The sequence below is a fragment of the Lissotriton helveticus genome, chromosome 11, assembly GCF_964261635.1.
Source record: "Lissotriton helveticus chromosome 11, aLisHel1.1, whole genome shotgun sequence".
Taxonomy (NCBI): Eukaryota; Metazoa; Chordata; class Amphibia; order Caudata; family Salamandridae; genus Lissotriton; species Lissotriton helveticus.
The window spans coordinates 840299321-840325905 of record NC_136072.1 but is presented as its reverse complement, the minus strand read 5'-3'; the positions used below and the strand labels follow the sequence as shown (position 1 = coordinate 840325905).

Below are 26585 nucleotides of genomic sequence, written 5' to 3'. Positions count from 1 at the left end.
TAATGTCACCGCGCGAGGGCGGCGTCTAAGTACTCTGACGACATCATTCCGGCGATCACGACGCCGACGACATTATTACTAAGGTAAGGAATCTAACACTAACTACTGTTTCTGTAGTAGGGGATCTCTGTGTATAGTCATAATCTCGTGAATAGTCCCGCCTAAGTGCATGGACCCCGGAGCAATCGAAATTGTCTCTTAAGTTGTCTTCTTCTGCAGTCCTGCATAGACACTTAAGAGAAAATCAAAGACAAATAATGCAACCTAAAACTACAAGGCTACACTGGCCAGTACTTCATCTTGAAGTAATAAAAGATAGCCAAATAATATTACATTTTATACACTTTGTAAAGTTTCACACCTAGAGAAACTCTACTTCACAAAAATCCTTTGTCATTATAGAGAGGAAGGGTTGGACAGACAAGCCCCATAGACTGCCATTATGTGTCTGGAAAAGGGATACCGTGCATTTAAGGAACTCTCCAGAGACCCTCGGTATCCCAGGATGCACAGCCAAAGGCCTTTTACTTTCAGTTCTTTTTTACGGCTCCTGCTAGCAGACCTTTGAGCATTGAGCTCTACCTTTTTGGGTATATCTTCAGTAGGCCCTCCCCGAGGCCTGCTCGCAAGAAGAGACGAGTCCTTAAGTCACCGGAATCTGATTACTCCCGGACCTACTCGCCCTCAAGGCCCAGGACGCCTACTCCTCCTCTTCCGCAGCTTCCTCCGCCTCCTCCTCCGCCACCTCCTCCTCTTCATCCTCCTCCGCCGCCTCCACCACCTCGGCCTCCACTACCGAGCCCTTTGGTTCCGGCACTATCAGTTCTGCTTCCGCAGCCCCCGGGGCCGGTGGTTCCTGCAAGGCCCAGAAAGCCAAGGTCAAGATCCAGAGGGAGGCATCGCTCTCGCAGTGGGCATCGTTCCTCAACAAGGTCACGCCATCGTCGGCGGAAGGAACTGGTCGCGGTCCAGGTATACGGACTCATCCAGTGACAGGAGATATTCTCCCACTTTGTCGGACTCTCCCCCAATGAGAGTGTCCCCAGTGGATGACATTGTGGCTTTCCAAGATGTGCTGCTGAGGAGGGCAGCGAAGTTGGGGATCACATTGACTGTGCTCACCCCTACCACTTCCGTGATCTTTGAAACGTTGCAGCGCAGACACCTCTCTCGTCCTTTGCTGCCTTTGGTGCCAGGACTGGAAGAACCGGCCATGGAACTGTTTCTGACGCCAGCCTCGGTGAAGTCGGCGCCATCGAGACTTCAAAAGAAGTACAGGCCCCCAGATTCTGATCCAGCATTCTTGAGAGCAGATCCTGTACCAGATTCTGTCATTGTGACAGCGGCCAAGAAACAGCATTCTACTGCCCCGTTATCTACGGTTCCTCCGGACAAGGAGAGCAGGCACATGGATTCGGCAGGAAGGAAAGTCTGTAGTACGGCTGCCACTTCGATTATGGCAGCTAGTGCATCAGCACTTCTGGGCAGATATGATTGCTCGTTGTGGGAGTCCCTGCAACAAATTATTGAGCTCCTCCCAAGAGACAGGAGGGAAGACTTCCAGGAGATTCTGAATGAGGGCATGATGGTCTCAAATCAGGTCATCAGTTCAGCGGTGGATGCCTCTCTCCTGGTCGCGCATGGGTACTGCCATGGCATTAACTTGAGGCGACATTCCTGGTTGCGCCTTACCTTGCTTAAGCCTGAGGCACAACAGCGGATTGCTAATTTGCCCTTTTCAGGACCCACCCTCTTTGGGGTTCATGCAGACGAGGAGATGGCCCGCATGAAGGCGGAAGTGGAAACGCTGAAGGCTGTAGCTTTGGATAAACCGAAGGATCAGCGAAAGTCGTACCGTCCCTTTCAGAGGCGTTACTCTTCCCAGAGGTATCAACGGGGGCAAGGTCGCCAAGCTGGCCAACAGCAGCGACAACAACAGCAATACCAGCGACAAGCCTTCCAGAAACGTCAGAAGGGGACAGCAGTCCTCGGCGAATAAGGGCCTGGCCGGGTCTAAGCCCTGAGGAATTACTTCCCCCCGTCCGTTACCCGCTCCGGTGGGGGGAAGCATACAGAATTACTTGGCAGAGTGGAGCAGAATTACTTAGGACAAGTGGGTGCTGAATATTGTTTGCAATGGGTACAGTCTTCGGTTTGTCAGACCTCCTCCAGCTATTCCACCGGTTTCCTGCGCACTACCAGCTGCGAGAACTCCAAGCGGAGGCCGATACCCTGTTAAGAAAAAGGGCGATAGAAGACGTCCCTCTGTCTCAAAGAGGAAAGGGTCTATACTCACGGTTCTTTCTGATACGCAAAAAGGACAAGAACGAGTTCAGGCTCATTCTGGATTTGCGACAAGCAAACAAATGGATTCCCAGGGAGAAATTTTGTATGCTGTCCAGATATATCCTCAGCTGCAGCGAGGAGACTGGCTTTGCGCAATATATCTACAGGATTCATACTTCCATGTGCCCATTGCACGGAAACACCGGAAGTTCCTGCGATTCCTAGTCGGCACCAATCACTATCAGTACACCATACTACCGTTTGGACTGAAGTCTGCACCCAGGACTTTCTCAAAATGCATGGCAGTGGTGGCAGCGCACCTGAGAAAGAACAAGGTTTTTGTCTACCCATACCTAGACGACTGGTTGATCAAAGCCTCCACCTTCCGGGAAGCGCAATTGCATTTCAACAGGACGGCCGTTCTGTTGAATCAGCTGGGTTTGCACATCAACATTTCCAAGTCCGTTCCGACTCCAGTTCAGTACCTGCAGTACTTGGGAGCCTCCATCAATACTATCAGAGCAAGTGTGTCTCCTTCGGAGGAGCGACGCTTATCGATCCTTCGGAAGGCCCAGGCTCTCCTGTCTGTTCCATCAACGACAGTAAGGATGGTGTCTTCTCTTCTGGGGTCGATGGCCTCTTGCATCTTCCTCACACCACATGCACGCCTTCACGTGAGACCGCTGAAGGATTGTTTGGAGGATCAATGGGACCAGAAACGAGGGAGCTGGGACGACAGGATCCAACTGTCTCTACACGCTCAACAGTCTCTGAGATGGTGGTGTTCAGCAGATAATCTCCTCAAGGGGGTCCCTTTCCACAAGGACATTCCCGCACAGACTATTGTGACAGATGCATCTCTCCACGGCTGGGTAGCGCATTCAGACCATCTTCAGATCCAGGGAACGGCGTCCCAGGCGGAATCCACGTACCACATCAACTTTCTGGAACTCAGAGTTGTTCATTTGGCGCTGAAAGCCTTTCATCCGTCCTTCCAGACCATCTCCTTGCTTGTACAGACGGACAATACGACCAGAATGTATTACCTCAACAAGCAGGGGGGCTCGAGATCGCGCACACTGTCCCAAGAAGCGCAGGCGATATGGCACTGGGTGTTAGCCAGAGGACTGACGATAACAGCGACCCATCTACCAGGTGTGCAAAATGCTCAGGCGGACGCACTCAGCAGGCTCGTTCAAGAAGACGAGGTGCTAGGAAACCTCTACGGAAGATGGGGCACTCCAGACATAGATCTGTTTGCCACTGCCGAAAACAGCAAATGCCGAGACTTCGTCTACAGGTTTTACCAACCAGGGACTCTGGGGAATGCGCTATGGATCAGCTGGTCGAACAGCTTTCTGTACGCTTTTCCACCCATTCCCCTGATTCCGGCAGTGCTTATCAAGCTGTCTCAGTCCAGGGCGCAAATGATCCTCATTGCTCCGGAGTGGCCTCGACAGTGGTGGTTCACAGACCTGCTCCACCGGTCTCTCCAACCCCACCTGCGGCTTCCATGAACGAAGTTCGGGGGGCAGATGGTGCACCCCAACCTCTCATTGTTGAGTTTGGCGGCATGGCTCCTGATATATTACAGTATGGACACTTGAACTTGCCTGACAACTGCATGGAGATACTCAAGAAAGCTAAGAGACCTTCCACCAGGACTTCCTATAAGTGGAAGAGGTGCAGCATCTGGTGCACGTCCAAGAATGCTGATCCTACCTCCTGCAAGGAAGATGTCATCCTTCCATATCTCTTGCATTTGCCTCAATCTGGCCTTAATTTCCATTCTATTAAGGTTCACCTCGCAGCATTAACTGCGTATAGGAAATGCCCTTCACAAACATCCTTCTTCCAGTTTCCTGTAATTAAGGATTTTTTGGAAGGATTGAAGAAAGTGTTTCCTCCTGTTAGGTGTCCGTCGCCTTCATGGAAACTGAATGTGGTCCTGTCTCGGTTGATGAAGGAACCTTTTGAACCCATTCATAAGGCTTCTCTGCAGCACCTTTCCTGGAAGGCGGCCTTCCTTGTGGCTATAACATCGGCCCAAAGGGTGAGTATGATTCAGGCCTTGTGTTGCAACAGGCCTTATACAGTGTTTCATGCTTCTAATGTTGTCATGAGGACTCGCCCTAAGTTCCTGCCTAAAGTGATTTCTGATTTTCATGTCAATCAGACGATAACTTTGCCTACGTTCTTTCAACATCCTTCCTCTCCGGCGGAGAGGTCTCTTCATTCCCTGGATGTAAGAAAGGTGTTGAAGTTCTACTTAGATAAGACTAAGGACATTCGTAGGTCAGACCAATTGTTTGTCAATTATGGTTCGGTCAGGACTGGTCTTGCCACTTCTAAACAGTCCATTTCTAGATGGATAGTGTCCTGTATCCACTTGTGTTACCAAAAGGCTAACAAGACCTTAGGGGGTAAGCCTAAGGCCCATTCCACCAGGGGCAAAGCAGCTACAACGGCTTTGCTACGTAATGTTCCCATTGCAAATATCTGTGGGGCTGCCACTTGGAAGTCGGTCCATACCTTTGCCAAACACTACTGCCTGGACTCTGATGCCAGAGCAGACGCTCAGGTTGGGCAGGCTTCGTTGAGAAATCTGTTTTGCACAGTAATAGTTTTATCTGTTTCCTCCACCACTGGTTTGGTTTGTTTGAGATGGGCTTGCCTTTCTATTCACTAGATTATGACTATACACAGAGATCCCCTACTACAGAAGGAGTAGTTTCTTACCTGTAACTCCAGTTCTGTAGTAGGGGTATCTCTGTTATAGTCATAAGCGCCCGCCCTCCTCCCCGGTGGATGAAAGGATAATGTACTGAATGCTACAGGCATAGCTTTATACACCTTCAAAAAGAACTGAAAGTTAAAGGCCTTTGGCTGTGCATCCTGGGATACCTAGGGTCTCTGGAGAGTTCCTTAAAGGCACAGTATCCCTTTTCCAGACACATATAGGCAGCCTATGGGGCTTGTCTGTCCAACCCTTCCTCTCTATCATGACAAACGATTTTTGTGAAGGGGAGTTTCTCTAGGTGTGAAACTTTACAAAGTGTATAAAATGTAATATTACTTGGCTATCTTTTTCACTTCAAGATGAAGTGCTGGCCAGTGTAGCCTTGTAGTTTTAGGCTGCATTATTTGTCTTTGATGTTCTCTTAAGTGTCTATGCAGGACTGCAGAAGAAGACAACTTAAGAGACTATTTCGATTGCTCCAGGGTCCACTCACATGGGCGGGACTATTCACTAGATTATGACTATAACAGAGATACTCCTACTACAGAACTGGAGTTACAGGTAAGAAACTACTCCTTCTTACAGATATATCGTTACCGAAGGTAAGTAACTTGTGCTTTAGGATGCTACTGTTTGGAAAATATCAACGTATTCTGTTTTAGGCAATTTTCTTCCTGTTCCCTGATTTGATGTATTTGTCTTATGGTCACTGGTCCATACTGCTCAGAATAAAATAAACATTTTAGAAAAGAACCTTCTATTAACACACGGACGGCTTTGTGAAGGGCCAGACAGCTACATCAGAGGACTTCTTTCTCACACACATTCATCCTTCAAGGGTCTGTGCTTTGGGTCCTGGTTCTCCTACATAACTTCCCTGTTATCGTACTATTTCTAGAGCCCACTTGCTCTGAACCATGGATTCACATGCATGTACATTTTCTGTTCTCTGGACTTATCCCAACTCAATGATTTTATATTCTCCTTCAGCTCCTACCCAGACTACAACTTTGCGCACCCTTTTTGACAATGCATTAATCACAAAACAGTATTGTTAAAACTAAGGTCAATGGACAACCAATATTTGCCCGGCGGTATCGCCTCTTTAACCCACAAAGTACTAATCAATGAAGAGGCAGGCGCTGGAGACTGGAAGGCAGGAAACAAGGTTTATTCTCTCCGGAGGAGAACACATCAGTTCGGACAGCAGGTATCGTCACAAGGTGCTCTAACCGCATCTCTGAGGCCTGGCCTTTTATACACATTTTCATCATCTTTATTGCAGGTAACACATCTTTGTAATGCTTTGAAGTATGAAAGGACATCCTCCGAATCTCCCCTTCAGGCCCGTTCCCACACACATTTACAGTTGAAGTCCCCGCCCCGGTCACAACAGGTGATGATTATCGCGCAGCTAGACATCCCGCCGATTCACGGGATGTGTGGGGTTGGTCGGATCTCATAGGGTGGGGGCTTTGATCAATTTGAGGGAAGCTTCCTACTGTACGGGGGGGGGGGGCAATAACCAGTATCCGCAGAGCTAGGTGGTGGCCTGGGAACGAGGAAGACAAACGGGCACACAGGAAAGGGGGGTTGGTATCAAAGAGCCTGGGACCATGAAAGGAATGAAGGGAGGTGTCGCGCTGGGAACAGGATGGGGCTCTGAGGCAGAGCTGCGCTGAAGAGGGGTTTATGACCCAAGGCATGCGAGAGCGGGGGGGGGGGGTTGTCAGCGTGCGGGCTTCGCGAGGGCGAAGGGCTATGCTGGGGGCCAGTGGCGTGCGGAGGGTGGCTCTGATCGGGGCACCTAAAATGGCGGGTGCACACGACAAAAAGTGTGGCATCCGGGGGAAAAGGCAAGATGGCGCAGATAATGTTTACCAAACCGTACTAATTTTCCACAGTCCTCCCTTTAACATATCTAAGACATCTTGCTGGCCTATTTCCTATCCATGTCTACTGTGGTGGTCATAAGCAAAGAAATAGGAACCCGGGTGAAGGAGCTATAAACATTACATTTAAAATCTTTCGTCTTAGGAGGAGGGTCTACCAATAAGCTCGTTTGCAGGGAAGTCATAGTAATGCAATATCGGGCAAAAACAATTCTGTAGTGAGAGCATTGAGTACATTTCATAGATGCTTATAGTCATTCGGAATGTGAACTGATAGGTTGTTACATATGTAGTTCTGTTCATATTTGGTTGGAGCATAATCAATACAATGGTGGCTGGGAGAGAAATGAGACGTAGTAAAAACAATAATCAGGGGTGTCATTGTTCGAAGGGGAGGTCCTATTGTCACGGACCATTATTAGTGAGTTCTCGGCATTCTTTGTCGTCTTCTGTTGGCACGGTGGAGCACCGGCGGTGGAGCTATGAGTCCAGCTCTGTTCTAGGTCCCGCGTTGCAGGGCACGACCTTTTCCTCACTTTCCTGGTCAAAAAGGTCCTTTTGAGTCGATTGTCAAAAAGTTCAGGTGGAAGAAGAGTGTGTGTAAGTAGTCCATAGGGTAGGTCGGAGAAAAAAGGGGGATGGAGCAGGGCCAAATCGGGAACAGACCAGGGGGACAGAAAATTTCAGGTAGGCGGGCTCATGACCGAATTCAGAGAGCGGGGACTTTTCGGCACACGTTGAACATTGAGCAGGGGCATCGGGTCAGCCCTTTCCTCTCATTTTGTCGGAAACAGTGCCTCGTCCTGCAATGCCTTTCTGTCGCGGTCTCGCCTCGGCCAATGTCGCAGATGTTCCACGTTCTGTAGTCAGGCCACGTGCTCCCACATCCGGTCTCTCTTTCCTCCGACAGCGGTACCCTTAAATGAGTTTGAAAAGACAGTCTTTAGAGAATTGGCAGAGGAAGGTAATCACATAAGTCTATTTCTCTCCCCGCTCCAAGCAAATGAGAAACATCCGTTATATTGGGGTATGACAACCAACATATAAATAATTGATGATGGGTCTGTTGGCTTTCCTATAACTTTCCTGCGTAGCTATTTCTTTGGTGCTTGTTGGTGTTACATTCATTGTCGTGGTACGAGATCTGGTACCTATTCATTGCATTTTGTGTATTACAGTTACGTCAGTTCTTCTGACAGAGACCCACCTTCCTAGTACGAGCCTTACAACGTTATAACACATTCTCCAGGGCTTTATACTTTATGAAAAAGTGCAACGTGCCATCACCATGGTCTGATAGGTATCTTTCTGAGGGACGGACATAGGCTAAACAACTTTCCATTCTATTAATGCTTCCTACCTTTCAGCTAAACATTTTACTTTCAACAGGGTTCATTGCAACGGTTTCTTCATTTCGGCCTAATCTTAACTTCGCAAACATCATTCTAGTTCCTACATAGCCTCTTACAACCTGATTACCATTTAAAAAAAAAAAAAACGGGGTCTTATGGAAACAACTAGGGACATAGAAAACTGTGGTTAGGGACTATCGTCTTGCTTTGTGTCATAAGGGCGTTATTTAGCAGAAGGCCACAGTTCAGGTGGTAAGCGTTTAGTGACATTTCTCGAATTCTAAACTCTGTAGCTTGCTCATCAACAAATCATTTCTAGGAACAACAGCCGGCCTGTGTTAGTTGTAAATCAACTTGTTTCTTACAACAGGGGTGAGGGACATTTTTAAAACTCTCGTCCGGGGCAGCTGATACAAAACTGAGGGGGTTCTGGGAAGATGGGGATGTTTCGATCATTTTTTTACTGTTTGGGGATTGCGACAATTCGGGATGGGGAAGGTCGCGTTATCTGAGGCATTTTTTTATAGAAGCCACTGACATGTAGTTCCCTTATTACGGGTCAGATTAGGGAACCTTAGTCGTCTTACCTGTCCTTTCCCGTTTGGCCAATTCTAGGTTTCATCAATATTTAGCAGAAAGGAGAGGTAGTGACACGGCATCAGGGAGATTTTATTTAAGACAAATTTTGTGCAAATACTTGCGGTATTTGGGGCCAATTGGGTGGTGCACCCGGGGTGGCGGTTTGCCAATCAGGTGCTAGTCGTTCGGAAGAGCGAGAGTGTGGAGGGGAGGGAGGGAGGGAGAGAGGGAGAGAGAGGGAGAGAGAGGGAGAGAGAGAGAGAGAGAGAGAGAGAGAGAGAGAGAGAGATATATATATATATATATATATATATATATATATATATATATATATATATATATATATATATATATATATATATATATATATGCAACAATAGGCTAAATAATACACGTGCGACATGAGGAGTGGCCGTGTATTAAGATAGGCTATTCAGCGCACTACACAACATAAGACATTACGGGTCCGTGTTAGAATTTCGAAAGCATGCAGTTTGGGACGGACGAGCATTAGGCAGGGTAGAGGGGACATGCATTGAGTAAAAGACGCCATTGTATCGCACTTCTCGCACTCTCGGTCCTCCGACCAGTCAAGTCAGCGCCACAGTCGCACAAAAACATGCTCTCATAGTTTCAGACATACGTGACACGTGTCCATTCACGCAGCACGGATTAGGGGTGACCGTGTTTTCAGACATATTATACAACTTATTGGCTCTTTCGTTACAAGAGCAGTTTGTGGGTGTCCCTAGGTGCCACCTTGCAGCGTTAGTCCGCTTCATGTATCAGACATGGCGAGGCTTCAGATCTTCACCATACCTTGGTCGTAATTTCTGGTGTAACCTGTAGAGGGAGGAAAAGAGGGGAAGGGAGGGGGGACAACATTCGGGCATATCAAATGCATGGGTACGAAAGTTCTTTTACTTACCTCATACTCGTCTTGTCTCCTCGGGATAGAATCCCTGGGGTCTTGGTTTCTGAAGCCAGGGGGGGGAGGGGGCAGTGTGTCCTTATAGGTCGCGTGTAGGGAAACGTTAAAAATCAGAGGCGCTTAGAGCGAGGTATCTTAGTTTGTAGATGTATCTAGCTATCGGGGTCCTTAAATCCCTGTCCAACGCTGTGATGTTCTAAGGCATATCGGCTCTTCGGCCAACTCTGTTCCCTAGTACCTTTGAGTGCCGTACCTTTATAACATTCTATCATTTACACCGCTTCACTTTACCCGTCCTCAGAAGTCGAGGTCCTTCTCCGTGCGTTAGTTCCTGAGCCAGTCGCATACTTGGAGGCAGGGTATCGTGTCGTAGATTCGATCCTTCATCCGGGGCTGAGCACCCATCTTTCAATAACCTTGAAAAGAGAACAAAGCAGGGTGCACCGAAAATCTCTCCCGTTGATCCCACATTTTACAAAAAGCATGCAATACCCATTTCATAGTTTGGAAAACCTTTATTTGCACAATCGTTCAGCATGTTGATATGACAGTGCGATCTCGGTTGGCCGGACACGGCAATGGCTAAAGTGCGTACAGTAGGGGGGGGGCTATTTTGCAGGATTAAAAACAGGTTAAAAAGGTTTATTCATTCATTTGCAGGGAACTAAAAACGTCTATCAAATAGTTGAGGGATCAAGGGGCATTCATTTCATAATTGGAAGCACAGTTGGACTAGTTGCAATCAAATTTCCTATAGGTATACCATGGGCGTGTGTCATAAGCGAGGTTACGTGTCAGTTACGATAATATCATAATGAATCGTACATTGAAAAAAAAATTTTTTTTACGGGGCCCTTTTACATGTTCGTCGAGTGAACCCTCCCTCTTTTTCGTCGAGTGTACAAAGGATCATATACATATTTCAGAACAGCGAGTCCTTTTAGCTAAGAACACCACGAGGTGTTCGTAAGTTCTCATTGATTCCGGCGCCATTTTGGGCGGGGCCGGGTTAGTCCGGAAGTAGTATCAGAGACAAAATGTTTCCCATAACCGGCGGTTGGACCAGAGTCCTCTTCGGCAGTTCAAAAACTCGTGCTAACAGAAGGGGTGGCTATGTCGTGGTTATTTTCGTTAGCGACCAAGGCAGTCGTTCCTCGCCGGAAGCCGGCAGGGGCCGAGGGCTCCTGAGACTTTTGTAGAATCTTCAAGGCTGTGGGGATGCTGTCGGAGGTGGGGGCTCGTGCCCCGGTGGACAAGCGTCCGAGTTACATTGCTGGTCAAAGTTACTCTAGCGGCCTAGACCCGCCTTCCAGGGGGCCCAGACGCCATTTTGAGGCCCTGCAGCAGCCGCCCTTCGTCGAGTCTGCAAGAGTGGAGGAGACCTTTTGGAGTGAAGGAAAATGGAACTCCGTGTCGTAGGAGCAGGACATTCGGCTAGGGTACAGCTGTGGCGCCCCCACCTGGGGGGGCGAGGGAGACTCGTTCGTGCCGTCTCCCTCTCCCGGGGCACCCCACGCTGCTCTCTTTCATGGCCATGCATGACGGCCACTCCACATCCCGTGTTCCTCAAGTCCCATGTCCAGTGCTGCGGAAGTATGGCCACCTGCGGTGCATGTTCGGTGCTGTGCGAGTATTGGCGCAGCCGTTGTATGTTCGGTGCTGCGCAAGTATGGGCACCGTTGCATGTTCGGTGCTGCGTAAGTATTGGCGCCGCTGCATGTTCGGTGCTGCGCAAGTATTGGCGCCACCCGGCTGGAGGATTTTGGTGCCGGGCCGGGGGCTGGGAAGCCTCCTATCCGTGGAGGTGGGAGAGGCTCGTCCGCATCGCCTCTCCCTCCCAGCCCAACCTGGACAAATTTCTGCAGAGGTATTTGTGATGGCCGGACTGGGGCTGGGAAGCCTCCTATCCGTGGAGGTGGGAGAGGCTCGTCCGCGTCGCCTCTCTCTCCCAGCCCGACCTGGACTAATTTTCGCGGAGCTATTTGTGATGGCCGGACTGGGGCTGGGGAGCCTCCTATCTGTGGAGATGGGAGAGGCTCGTCCGCGTCGCCTCTCCCTCCCAGCCCACTCCGCGAAGAAGAGGATGGGACAGCCATTCCATGCCGGGCCCGTGGTGCCTCCTGGACATCCCACTGGTGATTCGATCGACGGTTGTCAACAGGCCCCGCCCCACACGTGCTGTGTGTTTCACCTTCCGGATGGGCGTGACCGGTGACCTGCGGCATTTCGGGAACTTCCAGAGTGGGGGTAGGTATTTTGTTTGGACAGGCATGTCTGGGCAATGGGGGGTTGTCTATGCATGCCTGTAATTGCTCCTTTCTTTTTACAGAGTGGGGGGGCAACAGAGAGTAATCAGTCCCATTGCACTCGAAGTTTGAGTTCATTAATGGAATGTATACTAATCTGTCCGATACTACTCTGTGTATTGTTTCTGCAAGTTATCCGAAAAGGGTGGCCTTTTTCTTTTGTGTTAGGGAACAGTAGCGGTAGTACGGGGTTCGTCACCGGGTAACTTAGAGCTAGACTGGGTTTCTCGCCTTAACATTGTTCGATCTATGAGGACTCGAACATGTCGCTGAAATCGGTCTGGCGAAATCTGTGCCATCGGGCATAATCAAACGTGGTGGTTCTGTCTGGCCTGGCCTGTCCATGATTCATCTTTGTCTCGCGCCTTTTCCCTTTCTGCCGGCCTGTTATTCCTGTCGGCCCTCTGCTCCTACTCTCGTTCAGTAGAGTCGGACATTGGGCTTTCCAGTGCCCGGCATATTTACAAAAAGCACATTGGTTTTGCCCTAAGTCTGGCCGTCCTGTGCGTAGTGTCGGGGGATTACTTTCGGGTCGTTGTGTCCTGGGGTTGTCCTGTCGATATATTCCTTTACCTGCTCTGTCCTCGTCTCTTTTCTTTCGTTGCATTGCTTCTTTGCGCCACATACCGAGACTGTCGAGCATAATAGGCGTTGTCTTATTATTACGAAGGGCTATTTCTAACGTTTCTATTGTATCAAGATCGAAGGATCCTATCAGTGGCCACTGTTTCTCTTGATTTTCTTTGGTATACCTGTGCCACAGCTTACTATAGGCTATGGTAACTAATCCATAGTTTATGAACATGTCTTTATTAGGGGTGCCTTCCAGCGGAGCTATATGATCCACCTCTAATAAACGGTCCGGGCTGAACCAACTATCAACCAGTGGGGAGAAGACAGACATGACGGCTCGCGAAGAGGACAAAAAGTCAGCACTGCCTATCTTATCACTGCGTGCAAAGACTAGACAGAATATCTCTATTCTACGTTGTTTGCAGGCAGTGAATACCTCATGAACCAATATCAAAACAATTAATAAACGACCAGTGGGGAGAATAAGTAGATCCGCAAAAAGGTCTTCGTCCTCTACCCTTTCACTATCTGCAATGGGGAACCTGTTCTTTCCTGTTTGTAGACAGAGAATCTCCAGAAAACAATCCGCGAACAGTAGCTCGGGGTCAAAAACAATTAATCAGTGTGGGAGAGGGAATCTCCCGAAAATAATCCGTTAATAAATAATCAATCAGTGGGGGAGAAAGATAGGCACGACGGCTGCGTTACCTATCCTTCACTGTTTGCAAAGAGAAAGAGCCTACTGTTTCTCCGTGTGCAGACAGTGAATCTCCAAATAAGTCAACAAAGAGTAATACTAGTATTTTCTGAACAATTAAACAACCATTTCGCAATTCGTCGTGTCTACACGACCTTACCCGGACCGTATGGACAGTTTCTCATCTTCCGAATCCAGCGCCCGATCGTCCTCTTTTCCTCGTATTCCTCGCAGCACTCCTGATGGTTCCCAGTCAGGACCGTAGATCACTCGAGAGAGGTCTGTTCGGAACTAGTGAAGTTCGGATGATCGGCTGCCAGACGAGGGTCTATTGGGCAAGAGCTCTCCCGATCGTTGCAGTCGTTCACTCTGTCGTCAGGACCTCTCCCACTGGATCCACGAGTCGCTGATGGGCCCCACGCTTGGGACGCCAATTGTTAAAACTAAGGTCAATGGACAACCAATATTTGCCCGGCGGTATCGCCTCTTTAACCCACAAAGTACTAATCAATGAAGAGGCAGGCGCTGGAGACTGGAAGGCAGGAAACAAGGTTTATTCTCTCCGGAGGAGAACACATCAGTTCGGACAGCAGGTATCGTCACGAGGTGCTCTAACCGCATCTCTGAGGCCTGGCCTTTTATACACATTTTCATCATCTTTATTGCAGGTAACACATCTTTGTAATGCTTTGAAGTATGAAAGGACATCCTCCGAATCTCCCCTTCAGGCCCGTTCCCACACACATTTACAGTTGAAGTCCCCGCCCCGGTCACAACAGGTGATGATTATCGCGCAGCTAGACATCCCGCCGATTCACGGGATGTGTGGGGTTGGTCGGATCTCATAGGGTGGGGGCTTTGATCAATTTGAGGGAAGCTTCCTACTGTACGGGGGGAGGGGGGGGGGGCAATAAACAGTATCCGCAGAGCTAGGTGGTGGCCTGGGAACGAGGAAGACAAACGGGCACACAGGAAAGGGGGGTTGGTATCAAAGGGCCTGGGACCATGAAAGGAATGAAGGGAGGTGTCGCGCTGGGAACAGGATGGGGCTCTGAGGCAGAGCTGCGCTGAAGAGGGGTTTATGACCCAAGGCATGCGAGAGCGGGGGGGGGGTTGTCAGCGTGCGGGCTTCGCGAGGGCGAAGGGCTATGCTGGGGGCCAGTGGCGTGCGGAGGGTGGCTCTGATCGGGGCACCTAAAATGGCGGGTGCACACGACAAAAAGTGTGGCATCCGGGGGAAAAGGCAAGATGGCGCAGATAATGTTTACCAAACCGTACTAATTTTCCACAGTATAAGCAGTATAAAGCAAGCATAAAAAAGCACAGTAAGCGCAGTTCGTCTTTACATAACATTTTGTCTCGTCTTGCGCTCATACTTTTAGCCAATTCACCAAGTCCAGTGTTTGGTTGTTCTGCAAACCCAGTATCCCTGGAAAAACTTTTCCCATACCTTTGGATACCCCTGGGGTTGTCAAGAAGAGCTGTTCCAGCACTCCCCTGTCTTCTGTCTGTTGAGGTTATTCCCGATACCACATACACCATCCGTTAAAAATAAAACCCAACACATTGGGAAGCCCTCCAGTCTAATATGTGTTTAATGCAAAACAGCTAGCAGCACAAAAGATAATAAAAAACAATTGTTATTGAATTGACCAGAACTCTTGCTAGAAAGGGGTCATTTGGAGTCTAATGCTTTTTCATTCGGCCGCTGTGAGTAGCTGTGTTGTATTTTCTTCTTCAGTTCTCTTTGCCAAAGCGCCGGGACACCCCTAGGGGTAGCCGTGCGCTATAAAAGAGACATAACATAACATAACATATAATGCTAAAGTACTTGAAATATAGGGCAGTTAATATGTTTTGTTTCAATATAAGTCCAGGGAACGTAATCACATGACAGAAACCTGTTAATTATTCTCCTAAAGTCCCTCTTCCCGTTACCAAATACTGAAAACAAGGTTATGTGCGAATATGCACCCTGAATAAAATGGCTTCTGGGCCTACTAGAGTTGTGAAAAGTAGCAAGCGAAATCGGGGCTAAGGACCATTCAGACCCATTAGAAGTGACTTTCATGTTGACTATGAAATATATCAGTACACCCATTGATATGCAGATATATAAAACACTAAGTCGAAATACATAGGAACATGATTGTATTTTCACACCTGCGAAGGAAATGTCTAGGAAGACGCACAAATATAAAAATGAATAGGAAGTTAATAAGAAAGTGAATGCAAGAAGTACAATAGACAAACAACCATAAATAATAGTTTGTATACTCTGTGAAATGTACTGCCCCTTGCCATACTGTTTTCTCTTATAGGCAAATCACTTTCCACAGTCTTGCAAGACCCCTAGCAGCTCTTATGGAAGAAGAGCTCTGAGTGAGTCTCTGTGCAAGGGCCCTCAGGCTAGGCTAGCACTCTGTAGTAACAATAATCAAGATTTCAAACTAGACACAAGAAAAGACAGGATTGTGGTGTGGAACAGAGGACTGGAGTGTTTTATGGAGTAAAGTAGCAATGTGGTTGAAGAGTGTTTTGACATAAACTGGTGAAAGGCACGACGACCCCAGAGGGCCATGGTAATCGCCATGGCAGAATCCTGGCACTTGGGGATAAGTGGCTTGTAATGTTTTGCATAAAATGTATGGCTTTCATAAATTCTGGGAACCCTAGAATACAATTGTACTAACTCTAATGTATGTATTCTCAACGTAGGAGCTCCAGCTGGCAGAACTACGGAAAGAACTGCAGTGCTTAAAACAACAAGAGCTTCAACAGGTAACGGCCATTCTGTTCCTAAACTGTACAGATTACAATCTGCACCTCTTGACTACTGCTCTGCGCATATATGTTTAATATCTTTTATGTCTGTATTGTACTATATGTATGTGACGTTAGACATTACTTTATTAATGAGTCACAACATGATAGGATATTGTTTTGTATTGTAAGCACCAGATCATTAGCTCCCTTTAACTTTCCTACCACCCATATAGCAGATTGACGCCCTGTAACATTTGGTACCTAATTGCTTTTGTGGGCAAATTAAAAGGATTTATCAATTTAAGTGCAAGTGCCTTGAATGAGCTGTCTGAAGGTTGGCTGTAGAGTTTGTTAGTGCATCATATTATTCTGTGCATTTGATGGCAGTAGGATAGTATGAGGGTAATAGTATACATTACTGGAAAAGGGAAGTTTGACATTAATGTAACCAACCGCTGGGGGGCGTGGCCGAACGAGCAGCGAAATGGCCGCTTAACTAGCGAGCTCCGCCGGCTGCATTACAAATCCTGTTAAAATCCTGGCTGTTTTGGGTAGCACATGCCCGATTTTGGCGAATACTGGCTGCACTAGGTCTATGGCACAATCAACCTGAATTCTGGACTCCTCGCTCGCAGGATACCGCGTCCACAGGCTAAGGCTGCCTGGACCGCGGTGTGGTCGTGTCGGAATCCGGAGGAGCTGGAGGCCGGGCGCGGGTCTCTGACCTAAATTGAGACCGGGGATACAGAGGCCTGTCCACTCGAGCGGCGACACGGCGGAGGAAAGCCCAGAGCCCGCACGAGCGGAGGTGGGACACGACCGCTATCCCTACTGAGGGCGACTCTCGCCCGCTTCTCCTTCATGCGTAATTGCGATTAACTTTCACTACATCAACGTCCCCCTTTTGTTTGACCGGCAGTGTGGCGGGCTGCCATCTTGAACTGGGCTGGCTTGCCGCGGTCGCGGGCACAAACCTGATCAGGCTGGGATTACTGCGCTTTGGGCAGGCACGGCGGGAGTCCGTGGGATCTATTCACGCACTGGAGAGGGGGAGGACGTACACGGTGACCAGCATTACAAGGTAACACCACGAGCTGCACACGTATGGACACTGGAGGCCGGGTGGGCTGCGCCTGATCGAGGTGTCATGGCGGCTGAACATTAACGCTACGGGCGACTGCCACCTTTGCCCTGCCATTTGGGGTGATACATCCTGACGCTGGTGTGTGATTCCGGATTCTTGGGAGCGCGAGGTGCGGGTCCATGCGGTGGGGCGTGTGCACGTGGTCAGGCTTCTGCCCGGGCCTTCGTCCGGACACGCTGTCACTGATCTGCCTGCTGTATGCTCGGGGCCTGAGAGGCGCCTTCTGCACATTAGCCTTGCTCCTTTGCTGCCCGGCCACTGCGGGACATCAGGGATCTTACTTGTGCTGGGGCGCTTTTCTGCGTGGCTCCCGGATAGGAGACCTCGAGAGCCCAGAGTCACGCTGACGGCGGGTGAGGAGAGATGCCTGTCTGGTCTGAGATACCCAACTGGTGCTGCGCCCGCTCTACGCTCAAACAGACGTGGGGTCACGGAGGGTCTCCCTTGCCACTATATAGGTGCCTACGGTGTGGGTCCGACCTGATTGCCGCATCATGGGTAAGGGTGACCCCCGACAGCCGAAGCTAGCATTTGAACAGAAAAGACAATCCAAACAGGCGAAACACGACTCCTCGGCTGCGGGAGGGTCATCACAGGAGGCTCCTCCTGAGATGGACGTCGCTGCGCTATTGCTTGAGGTGCGATCGAGCCTTAAGAGCATCGACGCCAAGTTGGATGACATGACAACCCAATTGGACAATGTGCGATCCCAGGTGGCCACACATGAAACCCGGCTAGACAGCCTTGAAAATCGACACACGGAATGTTGTGAGTTCCAGCAAGATACCAAAACGCAAATTTCAAACGTGGAAAAGAAAATTGAGGCGCTGTGCACCAAGGTGGACGATTTGGAAGCGCGCTCCCGAAGGTGTAATATTCGGATCACGGGAATTCCGGAGACCGCGGCGATGGGGAGAATGGAAGTTTTCATCGCGGACCTACTACATGAACTCTTCGACCCGAGTCTTTCTCCGGTGTTCACTGTAGAGCGGGCACACAGGTCTCTGGGGAAGAAACCGCCTGTTGGGGCCCCGCCAAGACCGATCGTAGTGAAACTCTTAAACTATCAGGACAGAGACCTAATACTGCGATTGGCAAGAGAGAGGGGGAAAATAACGCATAAAGGTAATAACATTTCCTTTTATCCGGATTTCACACCCCTGGTGCAAGTGGCCCGTAAGGAGTTTCTGCCAGCCAAAAGACTGCTGCTCCAAGCTGAAATCCCATATTCCCTCATGTACCCGGCCAAGCTAAGGGTCGTGCATGAGGGCACAACGCACCATTTCCTTGATGCCAGGTCTGCTTTAAAATTTGCAAAACATGTGAGTGGGCCCAGATCCAAGAGGAAGACTCCAACTGAGGTTGAGGGGGGGAATCCACTGAGTGATAATGACTGAAATTCACATGCTCTAACTCGCTGTTGATATTGGGTGGGATTCGCCCCTTGCTGGATATGTCCTAGTGGCCCACTGGGTTTGTTGATTTGCTCCTTTTGTTATGCCACGAGTCATAATTGTTCTCCGGCCCCTGTGCTGCGAACTGATTCTTTGTTTGATTCCTCATGTGCGATTTTCCGATTGCCATTTGTCCTTGCTGCCTGTGTGTTTCTTAACTCCTCGGATTAATTACACAGCTTAAAACAGAGCAGTCACCGTGTGAAAACAGGGGTGTATGCTTGGGATGTCGCGCCTCCGAGGGGTGTCTCCCGCAATTGATAATGACTGTAACTTAATTGCCTTGTTGTTACTGCGGTTACTGTCATGATCCTGATAAATTTATCGAATTGCTCCTATTGCTGAGATGCGGGTTACTAACCTGGCCTAATTCATGGGTAGTGTATTGGGTCTCTCTTTGCTTGTAACTGCGAAATATCCCAACTGTTATTTATGCTTTGTAGCAGAGAGTCGATTTGATCTTCGCATTAGCGAAACAGCCTACTATAGTGCAGCCACCCTGTGTGAACAGGGTTGTACGCTCGAGATGCCACGCCTCCGAGGGGTGTCTCCCGCAATTCAAAAGTTCTACTGTTCTAACGCCACTGGCGTGTTAAGGGGGGTATTGACACAACCTAATTGGGGGGTTGGTGTGGGAGGGGGGTGGAGTTGGAAATGGGGTTGTGTGGCAAGTCGTCAGTGCGGCAGGTGGATACTGGTTCATTTTGGAATACGCTGCTTTAGTGTGGGTCGGCTGTTATACATTTGCACCATTTTATTAGACAGGTAATGGGTGTGACTAAAGTTCTTACATGGAATATACGGGGCTTAAATGATGGCCAAATGTTGATGACCCAGAGTTCTTCAGGGAAATATGGGAGCAGATTGCGATTCTTGATTGCCCCATGGTTATTTGGGGTGGTGATTTCAACGTGGTCATAGATGATTCCTTGGATAGGAAGGGCACGGCCAAGCAGTTACATCCGTGCGCCAGCCAGGCATTAAGAGACATAATTGGTGAGGGCTCACTGATTGATATATGGAGGTCCCGTAATGCAGGCACGAAAGTAGGAACATGCATTTCTGCACATCACGCTGCATGATCGCGACTGGACTTTTGGCTGGTGTCCCAAGACGTGGCCACCTGGACTGTTGATGTCGGGATTCTGGCCCGATCTCTCTCGGACCGCGCTCCCTGCCTCCTAGAGTTAGACATTCCTGGGGCCCCTTCTAGGGCATTTACTTGGCGCCTCCCGCCACATGCGCTTCAAGATGCAGCCTTCACTGAAGAAATATGGCGCGACATAGCAGACTATTTTGCTAACAATGAAGGCTCAGTTACTACTGATTCAGTGCTGTGGGACGCCTTTAAAGTGGTCATAAGGGGGCAGTGTATAGCGCGTAAGGCAGGGGTTTTGAAGGCCATTAGAAACACTATAGCTGAGTTGGAGAAAGAGATTAAAACACTTGAACACCTCTTTTGTACTGACTCCACACCAGATTTAGCCTCTCAGATAAAAGCTAAATTACTAGACTTCGCAGAGGAGGCCCAGCACGAGCTAAAATTCCTGGGTAAGCAGGCCGAGGCTCGGAGATATGGCGAAGGGGACAGGCCCAGTCGAACCTTAGCTAGAATGATAAACACCACTGCACCATCCGCACATGTGCATACCGTCATAGATTCCGCAGGGGTTGTGACAACGGGACACAGTGACATATTACAAGCGTTCGCTGCATACTACTCTAACTTGTAAGCGTCCACACATGTTGCATCGCAAGATGATATTATGTCATTTTTAGAATCCATAGCGCTTGTCTGGTTTAACAATGCACATAGGGAATATATGGCCCTACCCGTTACAGTACAAGACATCGTCAAACCCATTAAAGCCCTCCCGCCGAACAAAGCTCCGGGACCGGATGGTCTAACGGCGGCGTTCTACAAAACATATGCAGAGGAACTTGCACCTTGGCTGCATGCAGTATTTGCGGAGGCTCTGGAGGTGGGTATACTGCCAGAATCAATGAGGGAAGCCCTTATTATAACTTTGCTGAAACCGGATAAAGACAGTCAGAGCCTAGACTCATACAGAACCCTGTCACTAATAAATGTGGACGTAAAAATGTATGCAAAAATAATTGCAGATCGTCTTCAGCCTCTGCTCCCAATGGTGGCCCTCCCGGACCAATCAGGTTTCATACCCGGTCGTGCAACCTCGCATAACCTGAGAACCGTTTTCTCGGTGTTGCATTATTTGCATCCTGATACACAAGCTGCAGTAATATTTTTTAGATGCCACAAAGGCATTCGACTCTCTTGAATGGCCATATCTTTTTATTATACTGGAGCGCATGGGATTTAGCCCGCTATTTATAAATCAAATTAGTTTGCTGTATACTGCCCCTAAGGCAAGAGTGAGAGTGAATGGCAATGTATCGGACCCGTTCACGATCTCCAGAGGTACACGACAGGGATGTCCGTTATCCCCACTATTGTTCGTGATTGCCATGGAACCCTTGGCGGCCAGAATTAGACAACACCATACCGCCAGGGGTATCAGCTTCAGTTCCCGTAGTCTGCTGATCTCGCTCTATGCTGACGATGTCACTCTGTACATCATTAACCCAACTGAGAATTTAAATCCACTCTTGAGGGAATTTGTTAAGTTTAGAGGTCTGTCAGGTGTTTGTATAAATTGGTCTAAGTCGGTAATGTTTCCAGTAACTGATAACACTGTTGAGGTACATTCTGACTACCCGTTACGCTGGGAAGCCGATGAGGTTAAATACCTCGGCATTTGGGTCAGCCGTAAGCTCCAGGACGTCTGGACTCTGAATTTTGGAAGGGCGGTGTCCTGGCTTGAAAGTAAAGTGGCCATATGGTCGAAACTCCCTCTATCCCTGGCTGGGAGAATTGCACTTGCGAAAATGATTGGGCTGCCCAAATTCCTTTATTTATTTGCGTTGCAAACATACCTATCCCTCTGACACAACACTTCTTCACCTGTCTGCGCTCGCATTTGCTGACACTGGTATGGGCTGGGAGTCAAGCTAGAATTTCGTGGGCATTGCTAACATTACCGCTGCGACAGGGAGGCATGGGCGCTCCAGACATGCAGTTATACGCACTATGCGCGCAGGCCCAATATCTCCACTTCTGGGCCTATCCTGCACCTTATCAGCTGCACGTAGCGGTAGAGCTAGACATGGTAGCTCCACTATCCCTGAGTGTAGCCCTGTATCGCAAAACCCCTAGGCCAACATAGGACATTGATTCGGCCAACATGCTGCGCTGGGTTTGGCGGGAGCTGCAACGGCGAGCTGCCCTACCCATGTTGTACGCGCCTGCGATCCCCCTTAGACAAAACCCCATGCTCCCGTGCCTGGAAGAGGGCGGAGGAGATATCTCCCTCGCTGGATCCGCGCTACACACATTTGCGGATCTCTATCCAGATGGCATGTTCCTGGACCTGCGGACTGCGCTGGCGGACCAGACTCTATTTTTTAGAGACAAATTCACACTCCACAAACCCAAATCTGCATGTAAAGCAATGTGGGACAAATTCCCTGAGGAGCCGCCACACCTACATGCACTACAAAACATATTAGCGAGAGCATCCTGGAAGAAACTGGTGTCACTATTATATAATTCCATGCAAGAGCAATCCCCTATTGTTGTGCCTAAATCTTTGCAGTTGTGGAACGAGGACCTAGCGACGCCCCTGACTGACGAGCAGTGCTCATTCTGTTGTAGGCAACTGCTGGAACTTTCCCCAAACTACAAACTTAGGATCATACACTTTAAGTTCCTCCATAGATACTACCGCACCCCACTAGCGCTTCATCGTATGGGTATTAGAGAGGATGACAGGTGCTGGAAATGTGGGGAAGCAGGTGCTTCATTTTTGCATGTGGCTTGGAACTGCTCGGCTCTATTTGATTACTGGTCGGAAGCTTTTGTTGCCATCAACCAAATTCTACATAGAACAGATGATCCTTCCCCGATCCTTGGACTCCTAGGGTGGGTGGCACACACTGAGCCCAAAAGTCGGAAATTGCATGCTCTACTGTTATTATATGCCAAAAGGCAGGTGGCTATGAAATGGGGTTGCAGAATCCGACCTAAATTTACAGATTGGCTATCAGATGTGATGTATGGCCACACACAAATGGGTGTGTATTGGGATCTGATGCCAACTGCCTCGCGGCCGAGAGACATCTGGGAACTGTTCTTGGAGTGGTGACGGCACATAGCAGAGTCCCCCCCAGCTGAGCCTGGCGGTCTGGAAGAGTAATTCCCTAGTGTTGGGCTGAGTGAGACCGTCAACTATGGCTGTGTGTCTGTATCGCAGTTGTTACACAAAGTTCATACTATATGATAAATAGCATCTAAGGTAATTACACTCTCCATTTAAGCCTACCGTTGATACCAGATGCTGTGACCACTCACCTGTACCTATATGATAGGATATATTATCTGTTCACCAAAAATGCACTGACTTTTTAAGATGTCTTTTTTATCGTCCTTTTTCTGTAAGTATACCTAATTTGTTAATAGGTTTACAAAAATCTTATCCTTCTGCAATGTACAGCAACAAAGATAATAACGCCTGGATATATTAGACATAAGTATGTCATTGTGCCATGGAAGTGCTGTAATTTAATCTGCTATCTTCAATAAAAAACATTTGAGAAAAAAAATGTAACCAACCGCTAGTGATTGCAAGAGCGAAGAGTTTGGGGTACGAAGAGGACAGATGGAGAAGGAAGACCATGATAATTGACCTAGGAAGATGTGGTTCATCAGTCTCTACATTTTAGTGAGGTAGTCAGTCATACTTGCGATTTTTGCATCACTCCTATCACAGGAAGGCAGTAAGGTGTTATATTCGGATCCAAACAGCTTACTCCTGCAATGTAGCACCTGAACATCTAAAATGTGTGGCTCATGACGTCTCTGAGGTGCTCTGTTTGTTGTGAGACGGCAGGTGAAGTGGATGCGAGTTTCAGCTGCAAACACTTATCTCATGGCACTTTCCATTTTCTGAGGAGGGTGAAAGATTCCACTGTGTTAGTTTCTACTGGTATCTCTAATTTTGAAGCTTGTGAGCTAGGTCACTCCTGCGCCTTAAGCTCTCCTCTAGTATATTTTCATTCTAAGTCACACGCACTGCACTGTCCTGCCTACACAGGAGATCCCAGTGCACCTTTTACATAGTATATATAGCATTTTCAATTCCAACATGTTGCCTCGTTTCGGGGCCCTAATGCAGATAAACGAGCTGGGGTCCAGAATGCCTTGTGTAGTAGCCAGTATTTGGTTTGGGAGAGAACCAGGGAGATCTTGATACGTGAGACAGATCTCCATATTGACGGACATCCCTGTTCCTTTGGTGATTCTAGGGGCAGTTGTCCCCAATAGGCTATGACCTTGTCAGTAAATTTGGAAGAATTTGGGCGGAGATGTTTATATATCTGCGATACCTGTTGGCCCAGTTTGTTAATATTCGTCACAAATAAGGAAATTGACGGTTGGGCGGTAGATAATTTTGATTTTGTAAGTGCTGCTCTAATTTTTAAGAAGTTGTAGAATTCAATGTCCTCTAGGTTATACCTCGCTTGGAGGTCCAAAAATGTAATTGGGTATGTGGTGTTTCCTAGTTGATAAGGGAAGAGGATTCCTTTCTTGATCAATGAGTCTAGGGTTAGGGTTTCGCCATTGTATTTTATCCCAGAGGGATTCTAAAATAAACCCTTTAATACTATTCTCCAGTTTTTTATCAGCCTTAAGCAGTGCAATCTTTGTGTTTTTAAAAATGGACTTGGAGGTATGTGGATATAGTCTATTTGTTGTTAGCAGTGCGAGGGGGCTTAGGTTATTAAGGATGGCCCTCTCTACCTCTAACCATGCCGGGGTGTAGCCGGTAGGTGGTGTGATCCAGTATGAGCTTTGTTTCGCCAGGAAAGCCAGCTGGTATAGCCTGAAATCCGCTAAGTTCACCCCACCTAGTGTTTTATCTAGTCTTGATATTGATCCTTGCTTTTTTTCCGCGCCAAAGGAATTTAGAGATGAGGATATCTAGTTTGCGGTGGAAGTCGTCTGTAAGAAGGAGCGAGAGCATACTGATGAGGTAGTTAACCATCGGGGGGATCATCATTTTGATAGTCTTGATTCTGCTTCACCACATAATGAATTTTGGTGACCAAGATTCCAAAAGCTTCTTTATTTTCCCTAATAATGTTTTCTCGTTCTGGTGTAGGGTATCTATCATGTTGCTACCAAATACGATGCCTAGGTATTTTATGTAGCCTGTTTGCCATTCTAGTCCAGACTCTCTCAGGATCTCCCTCGTACAGAGGATGTTTAATGGTTCGAGTTCTGATTTCTCTCTGGGCTTAGCCCACCTTATCTTTCAGTGCATATTACTCATATTGGGACAAAATCTTTGCCTTCGTGAGTGGGGTGTTCAAATGTAATATGGAAACTGGAAAGACACAAGTTAAACGTCGTACAGGAGCTGGATAAACTGGATCATCCACCTCAGAGGGGCTGACAACATAGCATTACAAAGCTCCCCATGGAAACCGACATCCAGGACACTATGGAACTCTCTAGACATGTTTCTAGACTCTTATGAACCTCCATGAATAAAGAGATCAGCAATGACTCATACCCAGGGACTTGGATACCCTTGCGTACCCTGCTATACGCTTTCTGTATACCTTGTGAAAACCAATAAATTATTTGAAAAAATATATACTTTTTTTTCATCAACTTTAATTTTGAAAACAAGGCAATCAGTCTAAGAAAAAGAAATGACTGTATTGGCCAATTTTTGAAAATTAAATTTGAATAGAAACAAAGTCACCCAGTGACTAGAAACTGTTTCACAAACCTTTTTAAAGGAAGGAAAAGAGAAAAGGAACAATGTTGCCTAATATGGTGAAGCTTGAAAGACTGGGAAAGCAATTCTGCTATCTTAAGGAAAAACCTACCACAAATATCTCACCATTCCCTATAGGTGGCAGTTAAGTCAGTTATTTCTTTATGGAGAGAAAGGATCACACTAGAACTATGGATAATTCCCTTTCTCCTATCCCCTGGGAGGGTGGTGGGGAGGTGGCGGTTATTTATGACTATAATTACGTTTCCCCTGGAGGAGGACTGGGTTTGCAGGTCATTAACTATTCCTTCTCCTCCAGCGGATCTTCATTATTAGTCATAACCCCCGAATAGAATAGCAAGCCCATCCTTAACATAGGAATGGGAGAAAATAGGCAAAAGAAAAGCATTCACTACAGTATTAACCGAAAAATAATCTATAGAGAAGCTTGACCATCTTCAGTGACTGCTCTGGGATCCATGTCAAGGCAATAACGCCATGTGAAAGTATTTACAGATTTCCATGTGAATGCCTTACCTATGTCTGTAATTAAAGTTTTCCTAGTAGTGCCACACTAGCAGCTCTACACATTGAGAAGGTTCTGAGCCTACCAGACAATGATTTCTTTGTCTTACTGTAACATAGTAGGATACAGAAACAAACCATCTAGAAATGGATTTTGTGTAGTGCCCAATCAATGTAAGGCAGCGTGAGGACAAGTAAAGAAGAGATGCAGGTGATTTTAGGAAGATAGGGGACACATGGTAGAAGAAAAAGGATGGTTACCAGAGAACAATAGCATTTGGGATTGAGTGAAAGCTTTAGGACATGATCAAGGTCACTTATGCCAAGAATACGCTGATTGAGTGAAGATTTTAGGGGCATGAAGATTACGAGAATAGTAATTGTGATCAGGAAAAGAATGAGGTTAACTAATAGGTGAAAAGAAAAAATAAGTGGAGAATGGGAGGGAGTAGGTGGAGAACTGCGGTAATTTAGGCA

The 26585-nt window shown here is 47.9% G+C and overlaps 1 protein-coding gene across 1 annotated transcript in view; it reads left to right on the top strand.

Moving 5' to 3' along the window:
• The window catches only part of LOC144792163 (uncharacterized), a 581805-nt gene that overhangs the window by 227414 nt on the left and 327806 nt on the right, over positions 1–26585 (top strand). Inside the window, exon 17 of the mRNA XM_078667056.1 lies at positions 16075–16137. Coding sequence (XP_078523182.1) covers positions 16075–16137 — 63 coding nt within the window. The remainder of the gene's footprint in view (positions 1–16074; positions 16138–26585) is intronic.